Source organism: Mus musculus, chromosome 18 (assembly GCF_000001635.26).
Source record: "Mus musculus strain C57BL/6J chromosome 18, GRCm38.p6 C57BL/6J".
Classification (NCBI taxonomy): domain Eukaryota; kingdom Metazoa; phylum Chordata; class Mammalia; order Rodentia; family Muridae; genus Mus; species Mus musculus.
In genome coordinates this window covers 67,706,323-67,727,925 of record NC_000084.6, presented here as the reverse complement: position 1 = coordinate 67,727,925, position 21,603 = coordinate 67,706,323, and the positions used below count along the sequence as shown (strand labels likewise).

The window sequence follows — 21,603 nt, the reverse complement described above, 5'->3', positions numbered from 1 at the left end:
TCAGAAATCTGCCTGCCTCTGTGTCCCAAGTGCTGGGATTAAAGGTGTGTGCTACCACTGCCGGGCTCAATGGTATTTTGGGATAGGGTCTCATATGGCTTAAGCTTGCTTTGAATTTCCAATCGTCATGCCTGGGTGCTGGGATACAGTCAGGGGCTTCTAACCTAGCTGATTGAAAGATTTTTGTTTGCTTGCTTAAATTAAAAAAAAAAAAACCCACCAAGATCCACTTTACGTGTGTGAATGTTCTGCCTGCCTGCATGTGTGCTGGAAGTATGAACGGCTGGTGCATGAGGTCAGAGGAGGGTGTCAGAGCCCCTAGAGCTGGAGCTTCAGGAGGTTGAGTCACCACCAGGGCCCTGGCGCCTGAACCTGGGTCCTCTGCAAGAATAACAGGTTCTCTTAACTGCTGAGCAACTCTCCAGGCCATATTTGGTCTTTGTTTTTGACTTACTTAAGGTTTCTCTGTGTAACCCTAGCTGTCCTGGAACTTGTTCTGTAGACCAGGCTAACCTTGAACTTGGAGATACAATTGCCTTTGCCTTTTAAGTGCTGGGATTAAAATTGTCAGCCATACCGGGTTTGGTGGTGCACGCTTTTAATCCCAGCATTTGGGAGGCAGAGGCAGGCAGATTTCTGAGTTCGAGGCCAGCCTGGTCTACAAAGTGAGTTCTAGGACAGCCAAGGCTACACAGAGAAACCCTGTCTCGAAAAACAAAACAAAACAAAACAAAACAAAACAAAAAGTTGTCTGCCACCATGCCCAGCCAGGGTCTCATTTTGGACCTCTGGTTGACCTACAACTTACTATGTAGACTAGGCTGGCCTTGAAGTCATAGAGACCTCCTGCCTCTGCCTCCAGACTGCTGAGATTAATGGCATGTCCTACCACATCTGGTGGGCAGTCAACAGCGGTTTTGTAAAACACTTAACCTAACAGAAGCCAGAACAGCCTAACAGAAGCCAGCTGGTCAAAGTGTGTGTGTGTGGGGGGGGGGCGGGGGGGGGGCGGGGCATTTTGTAAGACTAAACATCAGATACATTTTATGGGTTCAAAATAAAGCATGAGTAGAGTCCTTGTCTTTTTTGTTTTCTCGAGACAGGGTTTCTCTGTGTAGCCCTGGCTTGTCCTGGAACTCACTCTGTAGACAAGTCTGGCCTGGAACTCAGAAATCTGTCTGTCTCTGCCTCCCAAGTGCTGGGATTAAAGGCGTGCGCCACCATACCCGCCTGGGTCCTTGTCTTAATCCCATGTGGTTCATAGTTGCACTAGGTAGCTGCTAGCAACTTCAGAGAATCAAAGGGCCTTATGTGGCTTTGGAGATGTCACAATCTTGTTATATTCACGAGGTGGCATTAACCTACTAAGTACAAAGTGAGATACTCTATGTGGCTACCATTTCTAAGTAAAATAGCCATAACTTTTAAAATTTTATAATTTTATTGAGGTTGGCAGAAAGTTAAAAGAAATCTTACATGTGCAGCTCATTAATTAACATACACAAACCACGAGTATATTATGTGCAATACTGTAAAGATGTAAGATAGCCTCAAGATTCTGGAACAACCAATATCCCCTGACCATTCTTGCCACCGCCCCAGCATTACTCACAACTCTGCCCTTGAACTTCATGCAAATGGAGACATCTGATACATCTGGCCCTTTAGAGCTGAGCACCACTTGGGGACAACACCATCATTTTCCCCCTTTACCAGCTACCAGCCATTGTGAAGTATGTGCATGCTGCATGACTGTGTAAGTCTGCGACTTGACTTAGACTTAAGTTACCAGAAATACAGTAACATTGTCAGGAATATCTTGCCCAAGCCTTTCATCCTAGTGCTTGGGAAGCAGAGGCAGGAGGATATCAAGTTTAAGACAGTACCAGACTACAACGTTAGACCCTACCAAAACGAAATAAAACAAAACACAAGCCACACAAGCTGGGCCTATAACCCCAGCCACTTGGGGAACTGCAAGGACAGGCTTGATTCAGTTTCAGAACAAGTTCAAGACCAGCCTGATGAACTTTAGTGAAACCCTAAAATTAAAATCTAAAAATTAATAACCTTTATGTACACGATTATTTTGCAGGCATGTATGCGCACCAAGTGTGTGCCTGGTGTCTGTGGAGACTAGAAGAGGGCATCAGACCCCTGGGACTGGAATTAAAGATGGCTGTGAGTAGCCACACCAGTCTTCTGAAACAGTACCCAGTGCTTTTAACTAAGGAGTCAGCTGTAAATTGAAAAACAAAAAGAAAGAAAGAGCTGGGGCATTTGCTTAGCATTTACAAGGCCCTGAGCTCATGTTGCATGTGAAGTCATAGCTTGGAGGTTGGGTTGGTCTTTGAGACCTTTTCAAAATAAACCAACCAAAACCAAAACAAACCAAAACAACAAAAAAACCAAACCCAACCCCAACCAATCAAACCAAAGAATGTTCCTTGATGACCTAAACATTCTGAGCTTTCCACTCGGCAGCGCCATGAGGCTGCTGAGCAAGTATGCAGACAGACACTGAGAGATGGGATTGCTGTATTTAGGGATTTTGCTCTTTGTTCCCAGGGCTGAGGTTGAACACAGGGCTTCACTGAATTCCCAATTCCAGAACCGAGTTAAACTGTGGATCAAATTTCGAATCCAATACTGTGACAACACAGTTCATGCTTCTCTACCCCCTTCACAGTTCTTCACTTGATCCTCTGAGCATTTTCTCACATCTCTTAAGATTATCAGATGGTAAGATTTTTTTAAGCACATGAGTTCACCAGTATTGGGTTATCTTAAATCTGTGGCGAAACGATTTCCGGAACCAGGCGCTTGTTTCGTAGAAGGGGACTTACATGTGCTTTGAACAGACAACACTTAACTTTGGAGCTGTGAGATATACTCTAAACAAGACATAGTCTCCTAAATGCCTTCCCTTTTCCTATAGCGATTTGTTTGGCACAAAACTTGTTGAGATTGACATCACCCTAATGTGTCTCAAAGTTGAACGCAGGCCATTAGACTAACCTATATGGTATTTAAACTTGAAGACTAAGGAGAAAAGGAGAACTGGAAGGAAGGCGGAGCTGGCCAGAGACTTTCCAGGGACTTTCTCAACTCCTGGGCTTAGACTCCGTCCAACCTAGCTCCAGGGTGGCGCCCGGCCCCGCCCCCCCACCTGGGCAGTCTCTGGACCACGCCCCCGCCTGCCCCGCCTCCTCCACGACGTCCGACCCACGCGGCGCCCAGGCAGCGCGCTGACGTCCGACGTTCCAGGTACTTTCCCCAAGGCCGGCTTGGCTCAACGTGGGGGGGCGGGGCGGGGCGCGGAGCGCGCATGCGCCACAGTGCCAGCGCTCTCCCCGGATAGAGCGGGGCCCGAGCCTGTCCGCTGTGGTAGTTCCGCTCGCGCTGCCCCGCCGCCATGTCGGCAACCATCGAGCGGGAGTTCGAGGAACTGGATGCTCAGTGTCGCTGGCAGCCGTTATACTTGGTGAGTCTTAGGCCCGCGCGGCGTCCCGGGGCTTCCGAGGGTCGGAGCTCGCGCCTGCCGGCTCCGTGTCACCTCCCCCGTCTCCCGCTCGGGCGGAAGTGGCGAGCGCGGGCCGCGTCAGGGGCGCGCCTGCGCGGACAGTCCTCACCGCTGTGAGGCTTAGACCTGAAGCACCGAGGTGCCGGTCGCCTGTTGGTTCTGAAGGCGGCGCCACAGCGGCGCCTGCTGGCGGCCCGGCCGGCCTCGGCGTGTGGTGCGCCGGGCGGAGGGTCGAGGGGCACCCGGCGCGGGGTGGGACGGGCTCCGGCTTCCTCGCTGACCGTGTTCTTGTCGGCCGAATGTTCGGTGGCCGAGCGCGCTGGTAGCGGGAGCAGCGAGAAGGGCGAGAGAGCCCTCTAGGATCGGGGCCAGCGAAGGCAAAGCGGGGTCCCACGGAGTCTCGGTCATTTGCGGGTGTCCCGGGGGCCTGTGGCCGGAGCTCTATACCAGAGCCGGAGCTGAAGCGGCGGCCTAAGCTCCTGAGGGATCGGGGATCGCCAGTCTTTTCATTGGCCACTTTCTCTGGGAGAGCGGGTCATCTTCTGCTTAGAGCTCCCCGGAACAACAGGGGCTTTGGTTGTATTACCATTGATTAAAGTAGCGTCCTCTTTAGAATTTCCTTTGCTTAGGCATACTTTATAGATGTATATATAGTACACCACAGGAATTTATATGAGCCTTGCAGTTGGTTGCATTTCCCAAATGAGTGCACTGGTCGTCGTAGCACTCAAAAGTAACCCAACAATCTTTCGGTCCAAAAGAGGCCACATGTCTATAGGCCGCCGCTGTGCTCTGTCACCAGAGAATAACCTTACCTATTCAGCTCATTCTAAAGTATTCTTTCCTATGAACGCTTGTGACTACCTTTTTACAGCGTGTGGGCTACCTTTTAATCCAGGCAAAACTTTTCTCCCCTTAAAAATGATTCATTGCTAATCATTAACGTCTATCCCAGATCAGATTTAGTGATTGGTGTCTCCTTATGTTTTGGCTTGTTACTACAGTACAGAAAGAAGCTAGAAAGCTTTCTTTTAGCTCTGGATGACTCTGGGTTTTCACCATTTCATTTAATTAGATGGCAGTAAAAATTCGCTTTGTTTAGGACTTATTTCTCCCATCCTCCTTTGAGATAAGGTCTCACAGTCTATAACTTTTGCTGGCTCAGAACTTGCTTTGTAGACCTGCCTGACCTTGAACTCCTAGGCTGGCTTTGAAGTCCTAGTCTTCTAACTACCAGTGTCAAAGTTCTGGAAAGAAGTTGTAGAAAATCTTAAATGCAAATTCTAGTGGATTTGTGTGTGTGAACTTGCAGGTCTGTGGGTACATTAGATTTAGCAGAGTGCCGCCTCAAAAATGCCAATGACAAAAGGGGTACTAAATCAAGGAAGATTGCTGGGTGGTACATGCCTATAACCCCAAAGTTTAAGAGGCAGAGGGAGGTCTGTGAAGTGATTTTATTTTATTTATGTAGCCTTGGCTGACCTTGAACTCAGATTGTCCTGCCTCCCCAGTGCTGGGACTAAAGCCGTGCACCTCCATGTCCAGCACAGCTCTGAGTTTAGGCTAGCCTGGTCTGCATAGTTCCAGACCAGCCAGGGCTACATAGTAAGATCAAGTATGCATGATCTTATATACATACATACATACATACATACATACATACATACATAGAGGTGGGAGGGGGACTAGAGAGATGGCTTTCATTTAAGAGAACTTGTTCTTCCAGGTTGATTCCTAGCACCCACAAGCAGCTCACAACTGTTTCTAGCTCCTGTTATTGGGAATCCGAAGCACTCCTCTGGCCTTCAGGGATGCCAGTTATGCACATGGTGCCTAGGCAGACAAAATGCCATACACTCAGAATCAAGGGGGAAAAGTAAAATAATAATAATAATTACTATTGTTACTACTACTATTATTTTAAAAACAAGGGTTCATACTAGCAACTTAATTTAGCCTAATTTATTTTCTGAGACCAGGTCTTGCTTAGTATCACAAACTGGCCTATAATTTACCACTAGGTTTGGATTTGTGACAGTCCTTTTGCCTTAGTCCCCCAATTGCTAGGATTATAGGGAAGAGCCACCACATGTGGCTTAATTGGGTACATACATGTAAGTCATTAATGTCTGAGAAGTAAGTGAAAGTTGTGATCCCACTTAACAGGGAAAAAAAGCACTTATGCTGGATGGTGGCTCAGCCTGTAACCTGTCAATTAGGCTGAAGCAGGAGGATTGTTGTGAGTTTAAGACTAGCCTGCAGCTGGGCTTTGGTGGCCAAGCCTTTAATCCCAGCAGAGTCAGGTTGATCTTCAGTGTTCAGCCAGCCTAGGCTGCATGGTGAGTTCTATGCTACCCAGGACTAAGGAATACATTCTTGTGTTGGAATAAAAAATTTCTAAACAAAAGCCAGTCATAGTGGCATGGTTTTTTTGGGAGGGGGGCATGTTTCGAGACAGGGTTTTTCTGTGTAGCCCTGGCTGTCCTAGAACTCACTCTGTAGACCAGGCTGGCCTTGAACTCAGAAATTAAAGGTGTGTGCCACTACAGCCTGGGGTGGCATGTTTTTTAATCCTAGCACCGAGGAAGTGGCTCCAGAAAGTATCTGGAGTTTTAAAGGTCATCTCCAGCTATCCGTGGAGTTATGGGTCAGCCTGGGATAATCGAGACTCGGTTTAAAAGTAAAAATCTTGCTGGCAAGGTTGCTCTGTGGGTTAACAGTTGCCCAGCCTGAAAACTTGAGTTCAGTCCTGTGATTCACAAGGAGGGAGAGAACCACCTTTCTTTCACAGATCTTCGTATATACCTGCCTTTTTGTGTGCAGCCACAATAGCGAAGTTAAAATGTAATTGTAAACAATTGGATGTTCAGGGAGATGGCTTATTTGTTTAGTGTTTGCTGTGAAAGCATGAAGACCTGTATTTAGATCTTCCCCATTTCCATAAAAAGCCAGGTGTAGCTCTAATCTTTTGTGCTGGGGAGGTGAAGACCTGCAAATCTCTGGAGCTCACTGGTCAGCGGGCCTCCCTGAAGCAGTGAGCTCCAGGTTTAATGAGAGACCCAGTTTCAAAAGATAAGGGTTTGGGGGCTGCAGAGATGGCTCAGGGGTTAGGAGCCCTTGCTACTCTTGCAGAGGACACTAGTTCAGTTCCCAGTGTCCACATCAGGTATCTCAGAACTGCCTGTAAGTTCAGTGCCAGAGGATCTGACATCTTCTGTCCTCTATGGGGAGTGCAATCCTGTGCACAAACACATGTTTACACATAACTAAGAGTAAAGATAAAAACTTTTTTTAAAAAAAGGTATAGAACTGTCAATGGCAAGAAGATTCAGAGCATATGTGTCACCTCCCAAGCCTGACAGTTTGTTTGATCCTTGGTACCCACATGATGGAAGAAGATAACTGATTCCTACAAGTTGTTTCCTGATCTCCACATGCATGCATAGCCTTTATAAGTAAATGTCAGAAAAAATAAATACAGGCAAATACACTTAACTTGTGTTCACTGAAAATTTCTTTTTCAGAAACCCTCCATAGACAAGTGCACAAGATCTTTAAGCAAAATAGTAGTTCTGTGCTGGCACTTTTTTTTTCAAGCCCAAGAGCATTAAAACCATGCTATGTACATTGGTGTTACAGTAAAAGCAAGCCAGGAGCCACTGAAGCTAATAATGACAAGCAAGTCCGGAAGAGTTTGGACTTAATGCTTTCTTAGTATCCTGGAGCATCCATCTCACATTCCACAGAGATGGCTGCTACCAACATCTGTGCTGTCAAGGCTCTAATTCTGTGAGTCTTGAGGACCTCTTTGGAAGGTCATACTTTGCTTTCTTTCTTTTTTTTTTTGAGACAGGGTTTCTCTGTATAGCCCTGGCTGTCCTGGAACTCACTTTGAAGACCAGGCTGGCCTAGAACTCAGAAATCCACCTGCCTCTGCCTCCCGAGTACTGGGATTAAAGGCATGCGCCACCACACCCGGCTAATTGAGTTACTTTTAAGATATTAGAATAACTGGCCAGGCGGAGAAGTAGCTCAAGCGAAGCAGTTATTTCTCTCCTTCAGCTCTGTACTCACTGTTTTCCCAGTGCCCACATGTAAAATTCAGCTCTTCTGCCTCAATACCACTGGGGCTGCCTCTGTGTGGCTTTATTTCCTATGTCATTTTTCTCCCCCTCCTGCACTATTGTGGTCTGTTCTTGGAAATGTGTGTATCCACTTATCCCCGTGAGCCTCTAGAATGAAATTTCCTTTGCACAACTGCTCTCCTGTTGCTTCTTTCCCCTGTTGCTTAACACCTTTGCTCATGTCTGACGCTGGACTAATTTGGGAAGCTTCCTAACCTACCAGTCCATGCTGGATATGTGCAAATCTTTGACAGTAGGGTTGAAGAAATGCAGAGGTTCTGTGTGTGTTCCCAGCACCCACATGGCAGCTCACAAATGTTTGTAACTCCTGTTTAAGTGAGCATTCTTCCTTATTACAAGTAAGTGACGCTAGTAATAATGTTTTATGAGTTCTGCTTTTTCTGAAATGCTAAAGGAGCTAGGAGAAGAAAGGATTGCTCTCAAGGGTAAATCAAGATCCTCAGCTTTTAGCTGCTTGATGGACATGAGAATGTTTACTTCGTATTTTATTTCAGTTTTTGTACTTACGAATAAATTGAGTATTTTTGGTTGAGGTTCTGGCCTCCTCGTCTTTTTTATTCCCTATAGACAGTTGCTTTAGAGCATCACTTTTGGAAATAGGTGTCGTAGCTCATACTGATACTAGCACTTGAGATACTTCAGGGTGGAGGATCTTAGAGGTCAGTCTGAGCAGCGTATCTAATTTCAAGTTAATTCATGTAATTTAGCATCATCCTATTTTTAAATAAAAGAAAACAAACCTAAAAAGCCATGATTTAGTAATAGGAAGAGTTTCTTGGTTGGTTGGTTGGTTGGTAGGTTTTTTTTTTTTTGAGACAAAAAACTCACTCTAGCCTTGTCTGACTTAGAATTCACAATGTAACCCGGTTGGGCTCCAACTAGCAATCCATCTTCTTCTGCTTCTTCAGTGCTAGGATAAAGTCAAGCACCACCATGCCCTACTTTTGTTTTTTTGTTGTTTTTTGTTTTTTGTTTTTTTGAGATAGAGTTTCAATCTATATAGCTCTGTTACTTTGGAACTCACTGTTTAGCCTTGAACCAATGCTGATCCTCCTGCATCAGTTTCTGAGTACTGGGATTAGAGACATGGGTCATCACGCCTGGTGAATGTTGCTGGATTTGTGTTTTTGTTTTCTGGGGGATACCAGTCATCAAGTCTGTGGTTTCACAATGCCAGTCAGATGCTCTACCACTGAGCCAGAGCCACAGTTACCTCTCTTCTCTCCCCACACAATTTCTGAGCTAGGTCTCTGTAATTTGCTAGCCTTGAACATGATATCTTTCTCCTTTAGCCTACAAGTTGTTGGGTACAGGCCTGGGCCACCAGGATGGGCAAGGCGAAAGTTCTCGATTTATAGAAAGAAAGAAAAACAAAATGCTGCAGTTGCTAAAATCTATATTAAGGCCAAATCTTCAGTCTGAGGAATTGGAAGGATAAAGAAATTTGCTGGTTTTGCTGCTGTGGTGTGTGTAAGTGTGCTAATATGGAAAAGGACTTAAATTGCAGAGCTGAGTATTATTATCTGGTGTTCTACATTCACTGGGAGCTAGGAATGAACTCCCACAGATAAGTCTCTTGGACTATTTTACATATTTATACACATCTGTAGATTTTTTTTCTTTTTTTTTTCTTAGATATTTTCTTCATTTAGATTTCAAATGCTATCCCCAAAACCTCCTATCCCCCCCCCCCCCCCCCCCCCCGTTCCCCAACACACCCAACTCCCGCTTCCTGGCCCTGGCATTCCCCTGTACTGGGGCATATGATCTTCAAAATACCAAGGGCCTCTCCTCTAATTGATGGCCGACTAGGCTGTCCTTTGCTATGCATGCAACTAGAGACACAGCTACACAGCTCTGGGGGTGGGGGGTGGGGTACTAGTTAGTTCATATCGTTGTTCCTTCAATAGGGTTGCAGACCCCTTTAGCTCCTTGGGTACTTTCTCTAGCTCCTTCATTAGGGGCCCATCCCAATAGATGACTGTGAGCATCCACTTCTGTATTTGCCAGGCATTGGCATAGACTCACAAGAGAGCTATGTCAGGGTCCTGTCAGCAAAATCTTCCTGGCATATGCAATAGTGTCTGGGTTTGGTGGTTATATATGGGATGGATTCCTGGGTGGGGCAGTCTCTGGATGATCTTTCCTTCCATCTTAGCTCAGAACTTTGTCTCTGTAACTCTTTCTTTTCTTTTTTTTTTTTTTTTAAACCTTTAACTTATTTCTTTTTTTTTTTTAAATTAGGTATTTTCCTCGATTACATTTCCAATGCTATCCCAAAAGTCCCCCATACCCCCCCCCATCCCCTACCCATCCACTCCCCCTTTTTGGCCCTGGTGTTTCCCTGTACTGGGGCATATAAAGTTTGCAAGTCCAAAGGGCCTCTCTTTCCAGCGATGGCTGACTAGGCCATCTTTTGATACATATGTAGCTAGAGACAAGAGCTCTGGGGTACTGGTTAGTTCATATTGTTGTTCCACATATAGGGTTGCAGTTCCCTTTAGCTCCTTGGGTACTTTCTTGGGGGCCGTGTGATCTGTAACTCTTTCCATGGGTATTTTGTCCCCCATTGTAGAGTTATTTTTAAAATTATCTTTGTGATGTATAGTGTGATGACATACTATTAATTTTTACTTTTGCTGATGTATAGAGTCCTAAATTCTTGTAATGAATATGTATTAATTTATTAAAGGTGCAAATTTCTTTTTCTCTCCAATAAAATCACAGATAAAAACCCAAAGTAAGGCTAGGTATAGTGTGGTGCATGCCTCTAATCCCAGCCCTTAGGAGGCAGAGGCTATTAGATTTCTCAGTTTCATAGGAGGCAGAGCAACATAAATGAGACCCTATCTCAAAAAACAAGAGTAAGATTCTTTGGCCACTTGGTAGCCTGGTTCTCCTGAGATTACTGGTACACCCTCATATTGGAACAGGGTCTCAAGTAGCCCAAACTGACTTCTAACTACTTAACTGAGACTGGCTTTGAATATATAATCCTGTTGCCTCTACTCCAAAGTGTTGCAACCACAAACTTATTACCACCATGCTCAGAATATTTTGTATTTTAAAGGTAAGCATTGGTTATTAAAACAAAACACTAGTAAGCTAGGTATGGTGTGTATGCATGTAATCCCAGAATTTAGAAGACTGAGATTAGGTTTGCCATGAATTTGAGGCCAGCAAGGGCTACAAAGTAAGACCCTATTTAAAAACAAACAAACAAACAAAAAAAAAACAAAATCCAAACAAAGTAAAACCCTGCAGGAGATCTTAGAATTTATTTTTCTACATTGTATCAACACAGTAAGGTTTTTTGTTATGTGTGTAGTAAGTACAGCCTGTTCATGCCATACGTGTATAGAGGGTCACCTAAAACTTCTGGGAGTAGTTTTCTCCTCCTCAGCAAGCTCCTGCGATCAAACTGAGGTCATCAATTTGTGTGGTGCTAGCCCTTTTATCTGCTGAGCCATCTCAACAGCCTGAGACTTAAGATTTTTTTATACATACATACTTTTAAAATTAAAAGGTTGTTTCAATATGTAACCCAACAGAAAGATTTTAACTAAAAACATTTGCTTATCTCAATTCCAATAACTGCACTGAAATAAATTCCTTCCTCCCTCAAATTTGTATTTAGACCAGGTATCACTTACTTCAAGTTAATTATAAAAGCTATCTCCAGAATATATGTACAGGTACACACACACACCACTTACTTCAAAGTAATTTTGAATTATCCCCAAAACATACATGTACACACCATTAACATCTGTCTGTCTATCTATCCATTCATCCATCCATCCATCCCCCCACCCATCCATCCACACACGTAAAAATAGTGCTTGGTCTTGTATTCAGATCTCACCTACCACCACCATCTAGTTTTTTTTTTTTTTTTTTGAGATAAGCTCTTTTTTGTTTGTTTGTTTGTTTTTTGTTTTTCGAGACAGGGTTTATTTGTATAGCCCTGGCTATCCTGGAACTCACTTTGTAGACCAGGCTAGCCTCGAACTCAGAAATCCACCTGCCTCTGTCTCCCTAGTGCTGGGATTAAAGGTGTGTCCCAGCACGCCTGGCTTGTGGCTGTTTCTTTAATGATCGTCTTATAACAAATTGTTTTAAGGATTTTATAAATATCTACTTAGGAGGATCTTCTCAATTCTGTGATCTGTGTAAAAGAATTATTTTATGGTCTGGTTTGTTGCAGTTAAAAAAACCCTGAAAATATGGTAGTGACTGTAATGTAGACTTCAGTGATTTCTTCAGCATAAGTGTGCCATCGGGTACCATTCTTCACCTAGTAATGTAGAAGCATAGTTATGGCTTCTTTCTGCTGCAGACGGGGAAACTTTTAGCACCAGAATGCACATCAGTTGTTTTTGCAACATGGCCTTGGTGGTAGCTCAGCTGTTGGCCTTCCTTGTCTCTTTTTGAGAAACACTTTGTATTTCATTAACTATACTAAAAGATCGGATACATGCAGGGAAGTGGGGTATCTGGGGGCCTGCCAGGCTGTGCCGTTAAAAATTACGCCATGTAACAGGTTTATTGGGAGAGTAGGGAGACTGAAATGCCTCCCTAGACTGGGACATTAGAGAGAGATAGACAGACAGACAGACACACACACACACACACACACACACACAAAGATAGATAATGAAGGAGAGAGAGGAGTAATTGAAGAGAGAAACAAGAGAGTGATCTGGGGTGGGGTGGAGTTAGGAGGGGGTTACACACTGTGTGCACCTGCCACACCTGTCCCCCTGTTGGCTGGGGTGGAAGGTGACATAAGCCACCTTTATATTCCTGAGGGCTAACACTAAATGCTCATAAAAGTTACATCTTGGGTATTGCTCCCCCCCCCCCCCAAAAAAAAAAAGAAAAGAAAAGAAAGCTGTACAGTGTCAGATGGTAGTTTGTGATGAGTTTTGGTTATACACTGTCTTAGGGTTTTTGTTACTGTGATGAAACACCATGACCAAAACCAAGTTAGGGAGGAAAGAGTTTATTTGCCTTACACTTCCTGTTTGAAGGAAGTCAAACCGGTCAGGAAACTGGAGGCAGGAGCTGATGTAGAGGCCATGGAGGGGTGCTACTTATTGGCTTGCTCCTTAAGGCTGCTCAGGACCACCAATCCAGGGGCAACACCACCCACCATGAGCTGGACCCTCTCCTATTGATCACTCATTAAGAAAATGTTTACAGTTGAATCTTATGGAACACTTGGGGTTCCTTCCTATCAGCTAACTGTAGCTTGTGTCAAGTTGTCATAAAACTAGCCAGCACATTCTCATTATTTAGACATCTGATTTAGCTGCATAGGAAGGAAAATAAAGCAGTAATTGACAATAGGTTTGTGGTTTTTGTTTGGTGAGAGTTCTGAAGCTAGGGCTGCTGTTGTGACTCCCTAGTGCCACTGATGGTAGCCTTTAATTTCTGTGTAGCTTTTTTTTTTTTTTTTTTTTTTTAAGCCTAGTGATCACAGGAGGTTCCTGCCTACTCCCATCCCTTACTCCTGGTGGTCAAAACAGAAGAGAGGGCAAGAGTTTGCTGAGGCAGTTTTTCTTTATTATTGAGGTTTCATTTTTGAGGCAGGATCTCGTCTTAAGTGTTGCCCTTGGCCAAGCATGGTGGCACACGCCTTTAATCCCAGTACTCGGGAGGCAGAGGCAGGAGGATTTCTGAGTTCGAGGCCAGCCTGGTCTACAAAGTGAGTTCCAGGACAGCCAGGGCTATACAGAGGAACCCTGTCTCAAAAAACAAAAAAACAAAACAAAACAAAACAAAAAAAAAAAAGTGTTGCTCTTGATCACTATTCTTGGGTTCAGGTGGTCTTCCCACCTCAGCCGAGGAGCTGCTACTGCCCAGCAGCTTATCCAGTGTGTGCAGGCCACTCAGCTGGCACAGATAGCAGGATAAACCTTTCTCTACAACCAAGCCCAGTGCTGCTGCTTATTCCATTGGCCACCTTTTGTCACAAGCCTTTTAAAATTTGAGACAGGGTCTTATTCCCTATGTAGGTGAGGCTGCTTTCATAGAGATCCACCTGGCTGTGCCTCCCTAGTGCTGGGATTGAAGACTGTGCACCACCCATGCCTGGCTCATAGACATCAAGCTCTTGTAAACTAGAAAATCAAATTAGAAACCTTCAGTTAGGAAGAAGGGAAAGTGGGATTGGCTGTTGGTGTGTGTGTCTCTGGAACTGGTCTTTATAAAGCATTGGGATTTCTTATCTTACACTGGCCAGAGTTAAAAACAGAAAACAAGTGGAAGATTGAAGGTCTGAAAGAATAAATTCACTAAGGGTTTTTTTGTATTCTTAGCTAACAAAAGAAAGTAAGTATGGCTCTATTTTTTTAGGGCTGAATATTTGGATTGGGGTGTATATATGGCATTGTTTTGTAACTCTTAAGTCCTTATTGCTGTACTAGCTCCTGCCATCTTTTATTTATCTAATAATGCATCTTAATTAATTCTTTGAGAACTTGTATCTTGATCATATTAATATGCCCCTCCCCTGCTTTTTCCCTGAAACTCTTGCCAGGTCCATCCACTTCTTATCTCCCCATCACATTATGCCTTTTTTATTTAACCTTTTTATGGATTTATTACTTTTAATTTTATGTGTGTTTTGCCTTCATGTATATTTGTGTCATGTGAGTTTAGTGCCTACAGCGGTAAGAAGAGGGGGTCAGATCCCCTGGAACTGAAATTATACATGTTAGCCACCATGTGGGTGCTGGGAATTGAATCTGTGTACTCTGAAAGAACAATCAGTGTTCTTGACTGCTGAGCCATCTCTCTGGCCCCTATGTTTAGTATTTTAAGAGATGCCTGGAGAGATGGCTTAGCTCTTAAGAGCACTGGCTGCGGAGCTGGAGAGATGGCTCAGTGGTTAAGAGCACCAACTGCTCTTCCGAAGGTCCTGAGTTCAAATCCCAGCAACCACATGGTGGCTCACAACCATCTATAGTGTGGTCTGATGCCCTCTTCTGGGATGCAGATGCACATGCAAATAGAGCACTTGTATACATAAAATAAATAAATCTTGGGGGGAAATCCTTAAGAAGAGACCGTCTAGCTGGGTGGTGGTGGTGCAGGTGGTGCATTAATTCAATGAGAGGCAGAGACAGGTGAGTCTCTGAGTTCGAAGTTAGCCTGGTCTGCAGATTGTTGCAGTATCCTGTCTTCTGACTCAATCTTTGTTCTTTCTTCGTAGATTTTTCCCTAAACCCCTAGGTATGTAGGAAGTATGTTGTGGATTTAGTGGCTGGCTAACCCCTGGTTAGCTCCCTGCATTTTGACAAGTTGTGAATGGTTTCTGTGTTACATGAAGTTTCTTTAATAAGCAGCCTGTCCTACACTTATCTATGGATATAAGATGAATAGTAGGAGTGGGATTGAGAGCTATACTTTGTTGGTTTTTGTTTGTTTTGTTTCTCTGTATAACAGAGGCCTAGCTGTCTTGTAGACCATACTGGCCTTGAATTCAAAGAAATACACCTGCCTCTGACTCCCAAGCACTGGGGTTAAAGGTGTGTGCCACCAGGCCTAGCCCTTTTTTCCCACCAACATCAGTAATTATTATAGTGTATACATAGAATTTTGTCTAGACTGAAAAATAAGAACTAGCAACTAATAGACAATCACTGAGGAAGATAGGATTATACAACAGAACAGTTGAAGATTCTTGTACAGGTTTCATGGAGGGAACCTCTGCTGACCAGTAAATTTCCTTTCCTTGTCTGTCTGTCCGCCTGTTCGTTCGTCTGTTCATCCATCCAGCTATCCATCCATCCATCTATTGAGTCTGGCCTAGAACTCTACCTCTAGCTCTTGAGTGTTGAGATTAAAGACATGTGCCACCACACCCAGCCACCAGTAGTTTTTTAAAAATCTCATTTATAATTGCATTAGAGTTAATAAGATTACTCAGATGAAACTGTTAGCATATTATTTTTGAAGAAAAATAAATTAAAATATGAGCTGTAACACAAAAGAGGTGAATAAATAGAAACAAAGCAACTTTTATTTCCATATATTTAGACTTTACTATTTAGCATTAGTAACTAAAATTTAATTATCTTGATGATAAATGAAATTTTGAAATAGAATTACACTTTGAAAGAACAAGTGTAACTGGTGAATGTAAAAATTAATAAATGGCATGGATCATTTCTGTTAGCATTGTGAGGTTTGATATGATATAAACATTTCTTTGTAGAGTACTTAAAGTAAGTGCTTAATGTTGTCCTATATTGCCTGGGAGAATATATGTTGCTGTATAAAATTTAAGAGGGATATTAAATATATATTTTTGTTATTTTAAGGAAATTCGAAATGAATCCCATGACTATCCTCATAGAGTGGCCAAGTTTCCAGAAAACAGAAACCGAAACAGATACAGAGATGTAAGCCCATGTAAGTACTGTAAGATACAGAGATGTAAGCCCATGTAAGTACTGTGAGATACAGAGATGTAAGCCCATGTAAGTACTGTGGGTTTATGTGCATGTGTGTGTTCTTCAGCTTGTTTCAGGAGACCCGATGCAGTGACAGTCTTTGGGTAAAGATTGATTAGTATAGCAATTTTTAAACTTTTATATACTTTTGTTTTGAGACAGGCTTTCACTCTGTAGTCCCACTGTTCTGGAAATTACCATGTAGCACAGGCTGACCTCAAATTTGCAGCAGTCGTCTTGTCTCAGCCTCCAGAATATTGGGATTATTAAGTGTCAGCCACCACACGAGGTTTAATGTATACATTTTCTCATGTGTTTGTACACACGCATGTGGAAGGTTGAGGTTGATGGTCAGATGTCTTCCTGAATTGCTCTTTACCCTAGAGATCTGTTCCAGCTAGTCTGGCTGGCCATCTTGTTCTGTTAGAACTTGTCCTGGGATTACAGTCAGGCTGCCACACCCACCTGGCCTTCCATGCGGGTTCTAGGGATCCAGTCTCCACCCCTTACATTTACTTAGTCATCTCCCCATCCCTCTGGTTTGAGGAACATCTGATTAGCTCTTCTAAGCTCTGGTAGAATTCAGCACTTAATTGTCTGTTGCACTCAGGTGGAGGATGTTCCTATAACAGCTCAGCATTTCCTATCCTCATCCAGGGTTCTGCAGTCTGCCAGTGAACTGACCCTCACAAAGGCTCTCCTTCCCTGTTGTACAGCTTTTTTCTCCAGGTGTCAGAGCCACTTACTGTGTGTCGTGTCATCCCCCTCTTCAGCACATTCATCCTGGTGTCCTGATATCTGAGTAAACACTATGAAACACCAGCCTTAGAGTACCTAGGCCTTTTCAGCACTCTTTGATCTTGTGCCCACAAAGAAAGCAGGGAGGGATTTTTTAAAATTTTGTGGCAGGGCTCCCTGCATCTGCTATACTGTCTTCCAACTGTGACTTCCTGATCAGTCTCCTAAGTGCTGGAATTACAGGCCTGTGCACCACACCCAGCTTTCACCCTGCACCTTGAAGGTCACTTTCTGTGTGTCACTACTGCTTTTGTTGTTTATTTTTTTGTTTTGCTTTGTTTTATTTTTGTTTGTTTTTGAATATTTCACTTAGAATGTATATGGTTTTTCCTGGCATTGGGTTCTTTAATACTTTGAGTTTTAGATTACTCAAGTGTTGCTATATCCTTCAGTTTGTTTGTTCGTTGAGACAGGGTTTTTCTATATAGCCCTGGTTGTCCTGGAACTCACTCTGTAGACCAGGCTGGCCTCACACTCAGAAATCCACCTTCCTCTGCCTCCAAGTGCTGGGATTAAAAGCGTGCACCACCACTGCCCAGCTGCTATATCCTTCCTTAACCAGTCTGTTTCTCATATCTATTTAGCTGTTTTATTTTAAAATATCTTTGACCTTAATTCTCCAATTTATGAAGCCCCATTTTGGAAGACTTTATTCTTTATTCCCTTAGAGAGTTTAAAAACTCAAGAACTTAGAGTCAAGAAACAACACTTAAGCTGTAATGTGACACCGGGGAAGTGCCTCAGCTTATGCACATCCCTGAAGTCCCAGGGCTTCTGTTTCTCTATTCCTTTGTACATACATCCCTTCCTTCTTTCCTCCTCCTGGTCTGCCTTGCTATCTTCAGCCTCTTTGTCCCTGCTTTTCCTTCTTATTACATAAATAGGATGTAGAATGCTTTTCCCTTTCCCTCCCACCCCCAAGTTATTTCCTAGGTAGATCTATGCATCTACACAACAGGGGTTTTTGTTTTTGTTTTTGTTTTTGTTTTTTGAGACAGGATTTCTTTGTGTAGCCTTGACTATCCTGGAACTCACTCTGTAGACTAGACTGGCCTCAAGCTCACAGATATCCACCTGCCTCTGCCTCCAAGTGCTGGGATTAAAGGCATATACCACCATCGCTGCTATCATCACTGCCCTGCTGAACATAACAGTTTAAAAAGAATATATTCTGGGACTGGAGAAATGGCTTAGAGGTTAGGAGCACTGGCTACTCTTTTAGAGGACACGGGTTTAATTCCTAGCACCCAAATGCATCTGTAACTATAGTTCTAGGGAATCTGATGTCCTCTCCTAGCTAGCCTCTGTAGGCACTGGGCACACAAGTGTAGGTACATAGGTATACATGTAGGCAAAACACCCATATACATAAAATTTAAAAAAAAAAACAAACCCAAAACAAACAAAAAGGCCAGGTGGTGGTGGCATACACACAATCTTGACTGGGGGTGGGGGGGGGTGGGAAGAAAGAAACAAAAAGATCAGTTAGTTCTCCTTTCTGTCTGTCCTGATCACCTGTGCTCTCTTCATGAACCCCCATGCAGCTACCACACCCTCCTCACTGGAACTTAGTTACCTTGCTAGCTTTCAGATGCAATCAATGACTTTCCCTTGGTTTCCCTTCTTATCCTTCTGTGTCTTGTGAGATTGCCGACTCTGTCTTCCTTCTCAAGGACTTATTTACTTTTTCTGTCTGCTCTCCCATTTTTAGAGCCGTCCATCCTCAATTTATCTTTATTTTTTTCAAGGGTCTTTTCCTCTCCTCACTATTTTTTCTTAATCTATGAGTGATCTCATTTTCTTGGGGGCCAATTGCCATGCTTATTTTCATGACTTCACATTTGATCTGCAGTCTTGGTCTTAACTCCAAACAGATGTTTGCAAGTTGTCATGTGCCAACCTGACATGAAGTTAGTCAAAGAACCATAGAACCATAGAAAGCTTATAGAACCAATGGTTGGGTATTCCCTACATTGCTTTATTCCTTCTATTTGTAACTGGTACCACCATTTACATATTGACTAATACTGGAAACAGACTCCTTATTCATCTGCCACATCTAATTAGTAACTAAATAGTTTACTGTGAGTGTGATCTATTTAAAATGTTTTCTTATGTACATACTAGCTTTTTTGTGATTTATTATAGTAACTTCTAAACTTTTGGGACTATATAGATGGCTCAGGAGTTAAGGGCCAAATACTGCTTTTGTAGAGGACTTGGGTTCGTTTCTTAGTATCCATCTGGTGGCTCACAAAACACCTGTAACTTCAACACATCCAACAGGCATGCAGCCCCCCTTCTCTCTCTCTCTCTCTCTCTCTCTCTCTCTCTTTCTCTCTCTCTCTCTCTCTCTCACACACACACACACACACACACACACACTAAAATAACCTCTATAGCTCCATTCTATTACTGCTTTCTTCCTTTCTCTTACTATCCAAGTTGTTTTCCCGCCCCATTAAGGCAGAAATTTAAGTTTGTCATCATTATCATTCTAGACTTTTTATATACCTTTATGACCCTTTATACACATCTAGATTTTACTTATAGCTATTTTCCTACAAATTATTCATTTGAGTAAGAGTGGATTACTTAGCATTCTCCCATTATGACTAGTTTCTAACATACTGTGTTCTCAAATATGGTGCTCACTCATTTCTTTCTTCTCTTTAATGACAGTGACGGTCTTCTCCCTGCAGTGCCAAATCAGCCGCGCCTTCCGCCGGCTGGTCTTTTCACCATGGAGAGGATATTATGGAAGCAGGGTTTTGTGTGTGAGCATGCATTTTAATGTTTTTTGAGACAGGGTCTTCTGTCTATTATGTAGCTCTGGCTGTCCTGGAACTTACTCTTTATACCTGGCTGGCCTCTAACTCACAGAGATCTGCCTGTATCTGCTGTCAGGAGATAGAGACAGTGGAGTCACTGTGAGTGTGAGGCCAACCTGATCTACATAGTGAGTTCCAAACCTGCTAAGACCATATACAAAGACCCTGCTTCATAAAAACAAATAAATAAAAGCTGCACAGATTTATGATTCTATTAGTATGGCTTACCTATAATCATAGTCCATTGTAGCTACAGAACAAGAATATTCTCAGTAAATATGTGTATAAATGAGTTGATACATGGAGAGAAAATAACAAAAAGTTAGAGACTTATCTTCCTCCTCCAGTGAAATGACATTGTGCTCTTTTGGAGAGAGGGTCTCAGTATGTAGCCTTGGCTGGCCTGAAGTTTTACATACATCAGGCTGGCTTTGAATTCATAGACATCAACCTTCCCGGCCTCCCCTTTGCTAGGATTAAAGGTATATATTACCACATCTGGGGACAAGTCTGTGCTCATAGGCTTTTAAAATTTATTTATTTTTGTATTTTATGTATATGAAGGTTTCTTCTGCATGTAATTCTGTACCACATGTGTATGTGGTAACTGAGGAGGCTAGGAGAATGTGGATCCCTGGGACTTGTTATCCAAGTAACAGATGGCTGTGAGCTGCCATGTGGGTTCTGGAAATTAAAACTAGTCTTCCGGAAGATCAGGAAATAATTCTTTTTTGTTTTGTTTTGTTTTGTTTTGTTTTGTTTTGTTTTTTTCAAGACAGGGTTTCTCTATGTAGTCTTGGCTGCCATGGAACTCACTTTGTAGACCAGGCTGGCCTCAAAACTCAGAAATCCACCTGCCTCTGCCTCCAAGTGCTGGGATTAAAGGTGTGCGCCACCACCGCCCATCAGCAGATAATTCTTAACTGCATAAGCATGATGTCTCCAGCAATGGACCTTTTTTTTTCTTTTCCTCCAATTTTTTATTAGATATTTTCTTCATTTATATTTCAAATGCTATCTGGAAAGTATCCCATACCCCCTCCCCCACTCCCCTACCCACCCACTCCCACTTCTTGGCGCTGGAATTCCCCTGTACTGAGGCACATAAAGTTTGCAGGACCAAGGGGCCTCTCTTCCCAATGATGGCCGACTAGGCCATCTTCTGATACATATGCAGCTAGAGACACGAGCTCTGGGGTACTGGTTAGTTCATAATGTTGTTCCACCTACAGGGTTGCAGACCCCTTCAGCTCCTTGGGTACTTTCTCTAACTCCTCCATTGGGGGCTCTGTGTTCCATCCAATAGTTGACTGTGAGCATCCACTTCTGTATTTGCCAGGCATTGGCATAGCCTCACACGAGACAGCTATGTCAGGGTCCTGTCAACAAAGGACTTTTTTTGTGATAAATTTCATACTGTACCCTAAGCTGACCTCAGTTGTGGCAACTCTTCCTGCCTCAGCTTCCCAAATGCTGGGGTTACAGTTGTAAGCCACCACAGCTAGCCTTATTTTTGGCTTTTTGAGAAAAGGGTCTCCCCAAGTTGGCCTTGATCCTCCTCCTTCTGCCTCCAAAGTGCTAAGACCCTGTGTGCTCATGGTGGACACAGTATTATAAAGAAGTTGATTTATCTCTTGCCTATCACTGAATCTCATGAGGAGCAGAAGTGTGAATTTATTCAAGATAAGGCTTCTTACTTAACCCTCCTATGAAGGTATTGCTGCTGGAAGTGTACTAAACATTAATTCTGCATTGCCAGAGGTGCTGAAGATTGCCCTTATCCTAGCAAAATGGATTGACACAGTAGTAGCATGCCTATCCTTATGTGTGACTCATCCACCTGT

The 21,603-nt window shown here is 43.3% G+C and overlaps 1 protein-coding gene across 5 annotated transcripts in view; it reads left to right on the top strand.

Moving 5' to 3' along the window:
- The first annotated feature begins 3,293 nt into the window (after positions 1-3,293).
- Ptpn2 (protein tyrosine phosphatase, non-receptor type 2) overlaps positions 3,294-21,603 on the top strand; it is a 59,132-nt gene continuing 40,822 nt past the window's right edge. For 2 of the 5 annotated variants that reach the window (NM_008977.3, NM_001127177.1), the window contains exons 1-2: positions 3,305-3,484; positions 15,999-16,089. In NM_008977.3, coding sequence (NP_033003.1) covers positions 3,416-3,484; positions 15,999-16,089 — 160 coding nt within the window. In that variant the 5' untranslated portion in view covers positions 3,305-3,415. Of the gene's footprint in view, positions 3,485-15,998; positions 16,090-16,137; positions 16,158-21,603 lie in introns of those variants that run through there. The other 3 variants (XM_011246858.3, XM_030250364.1, XM_011246859.1) reach the window with 3 other exon arrangements.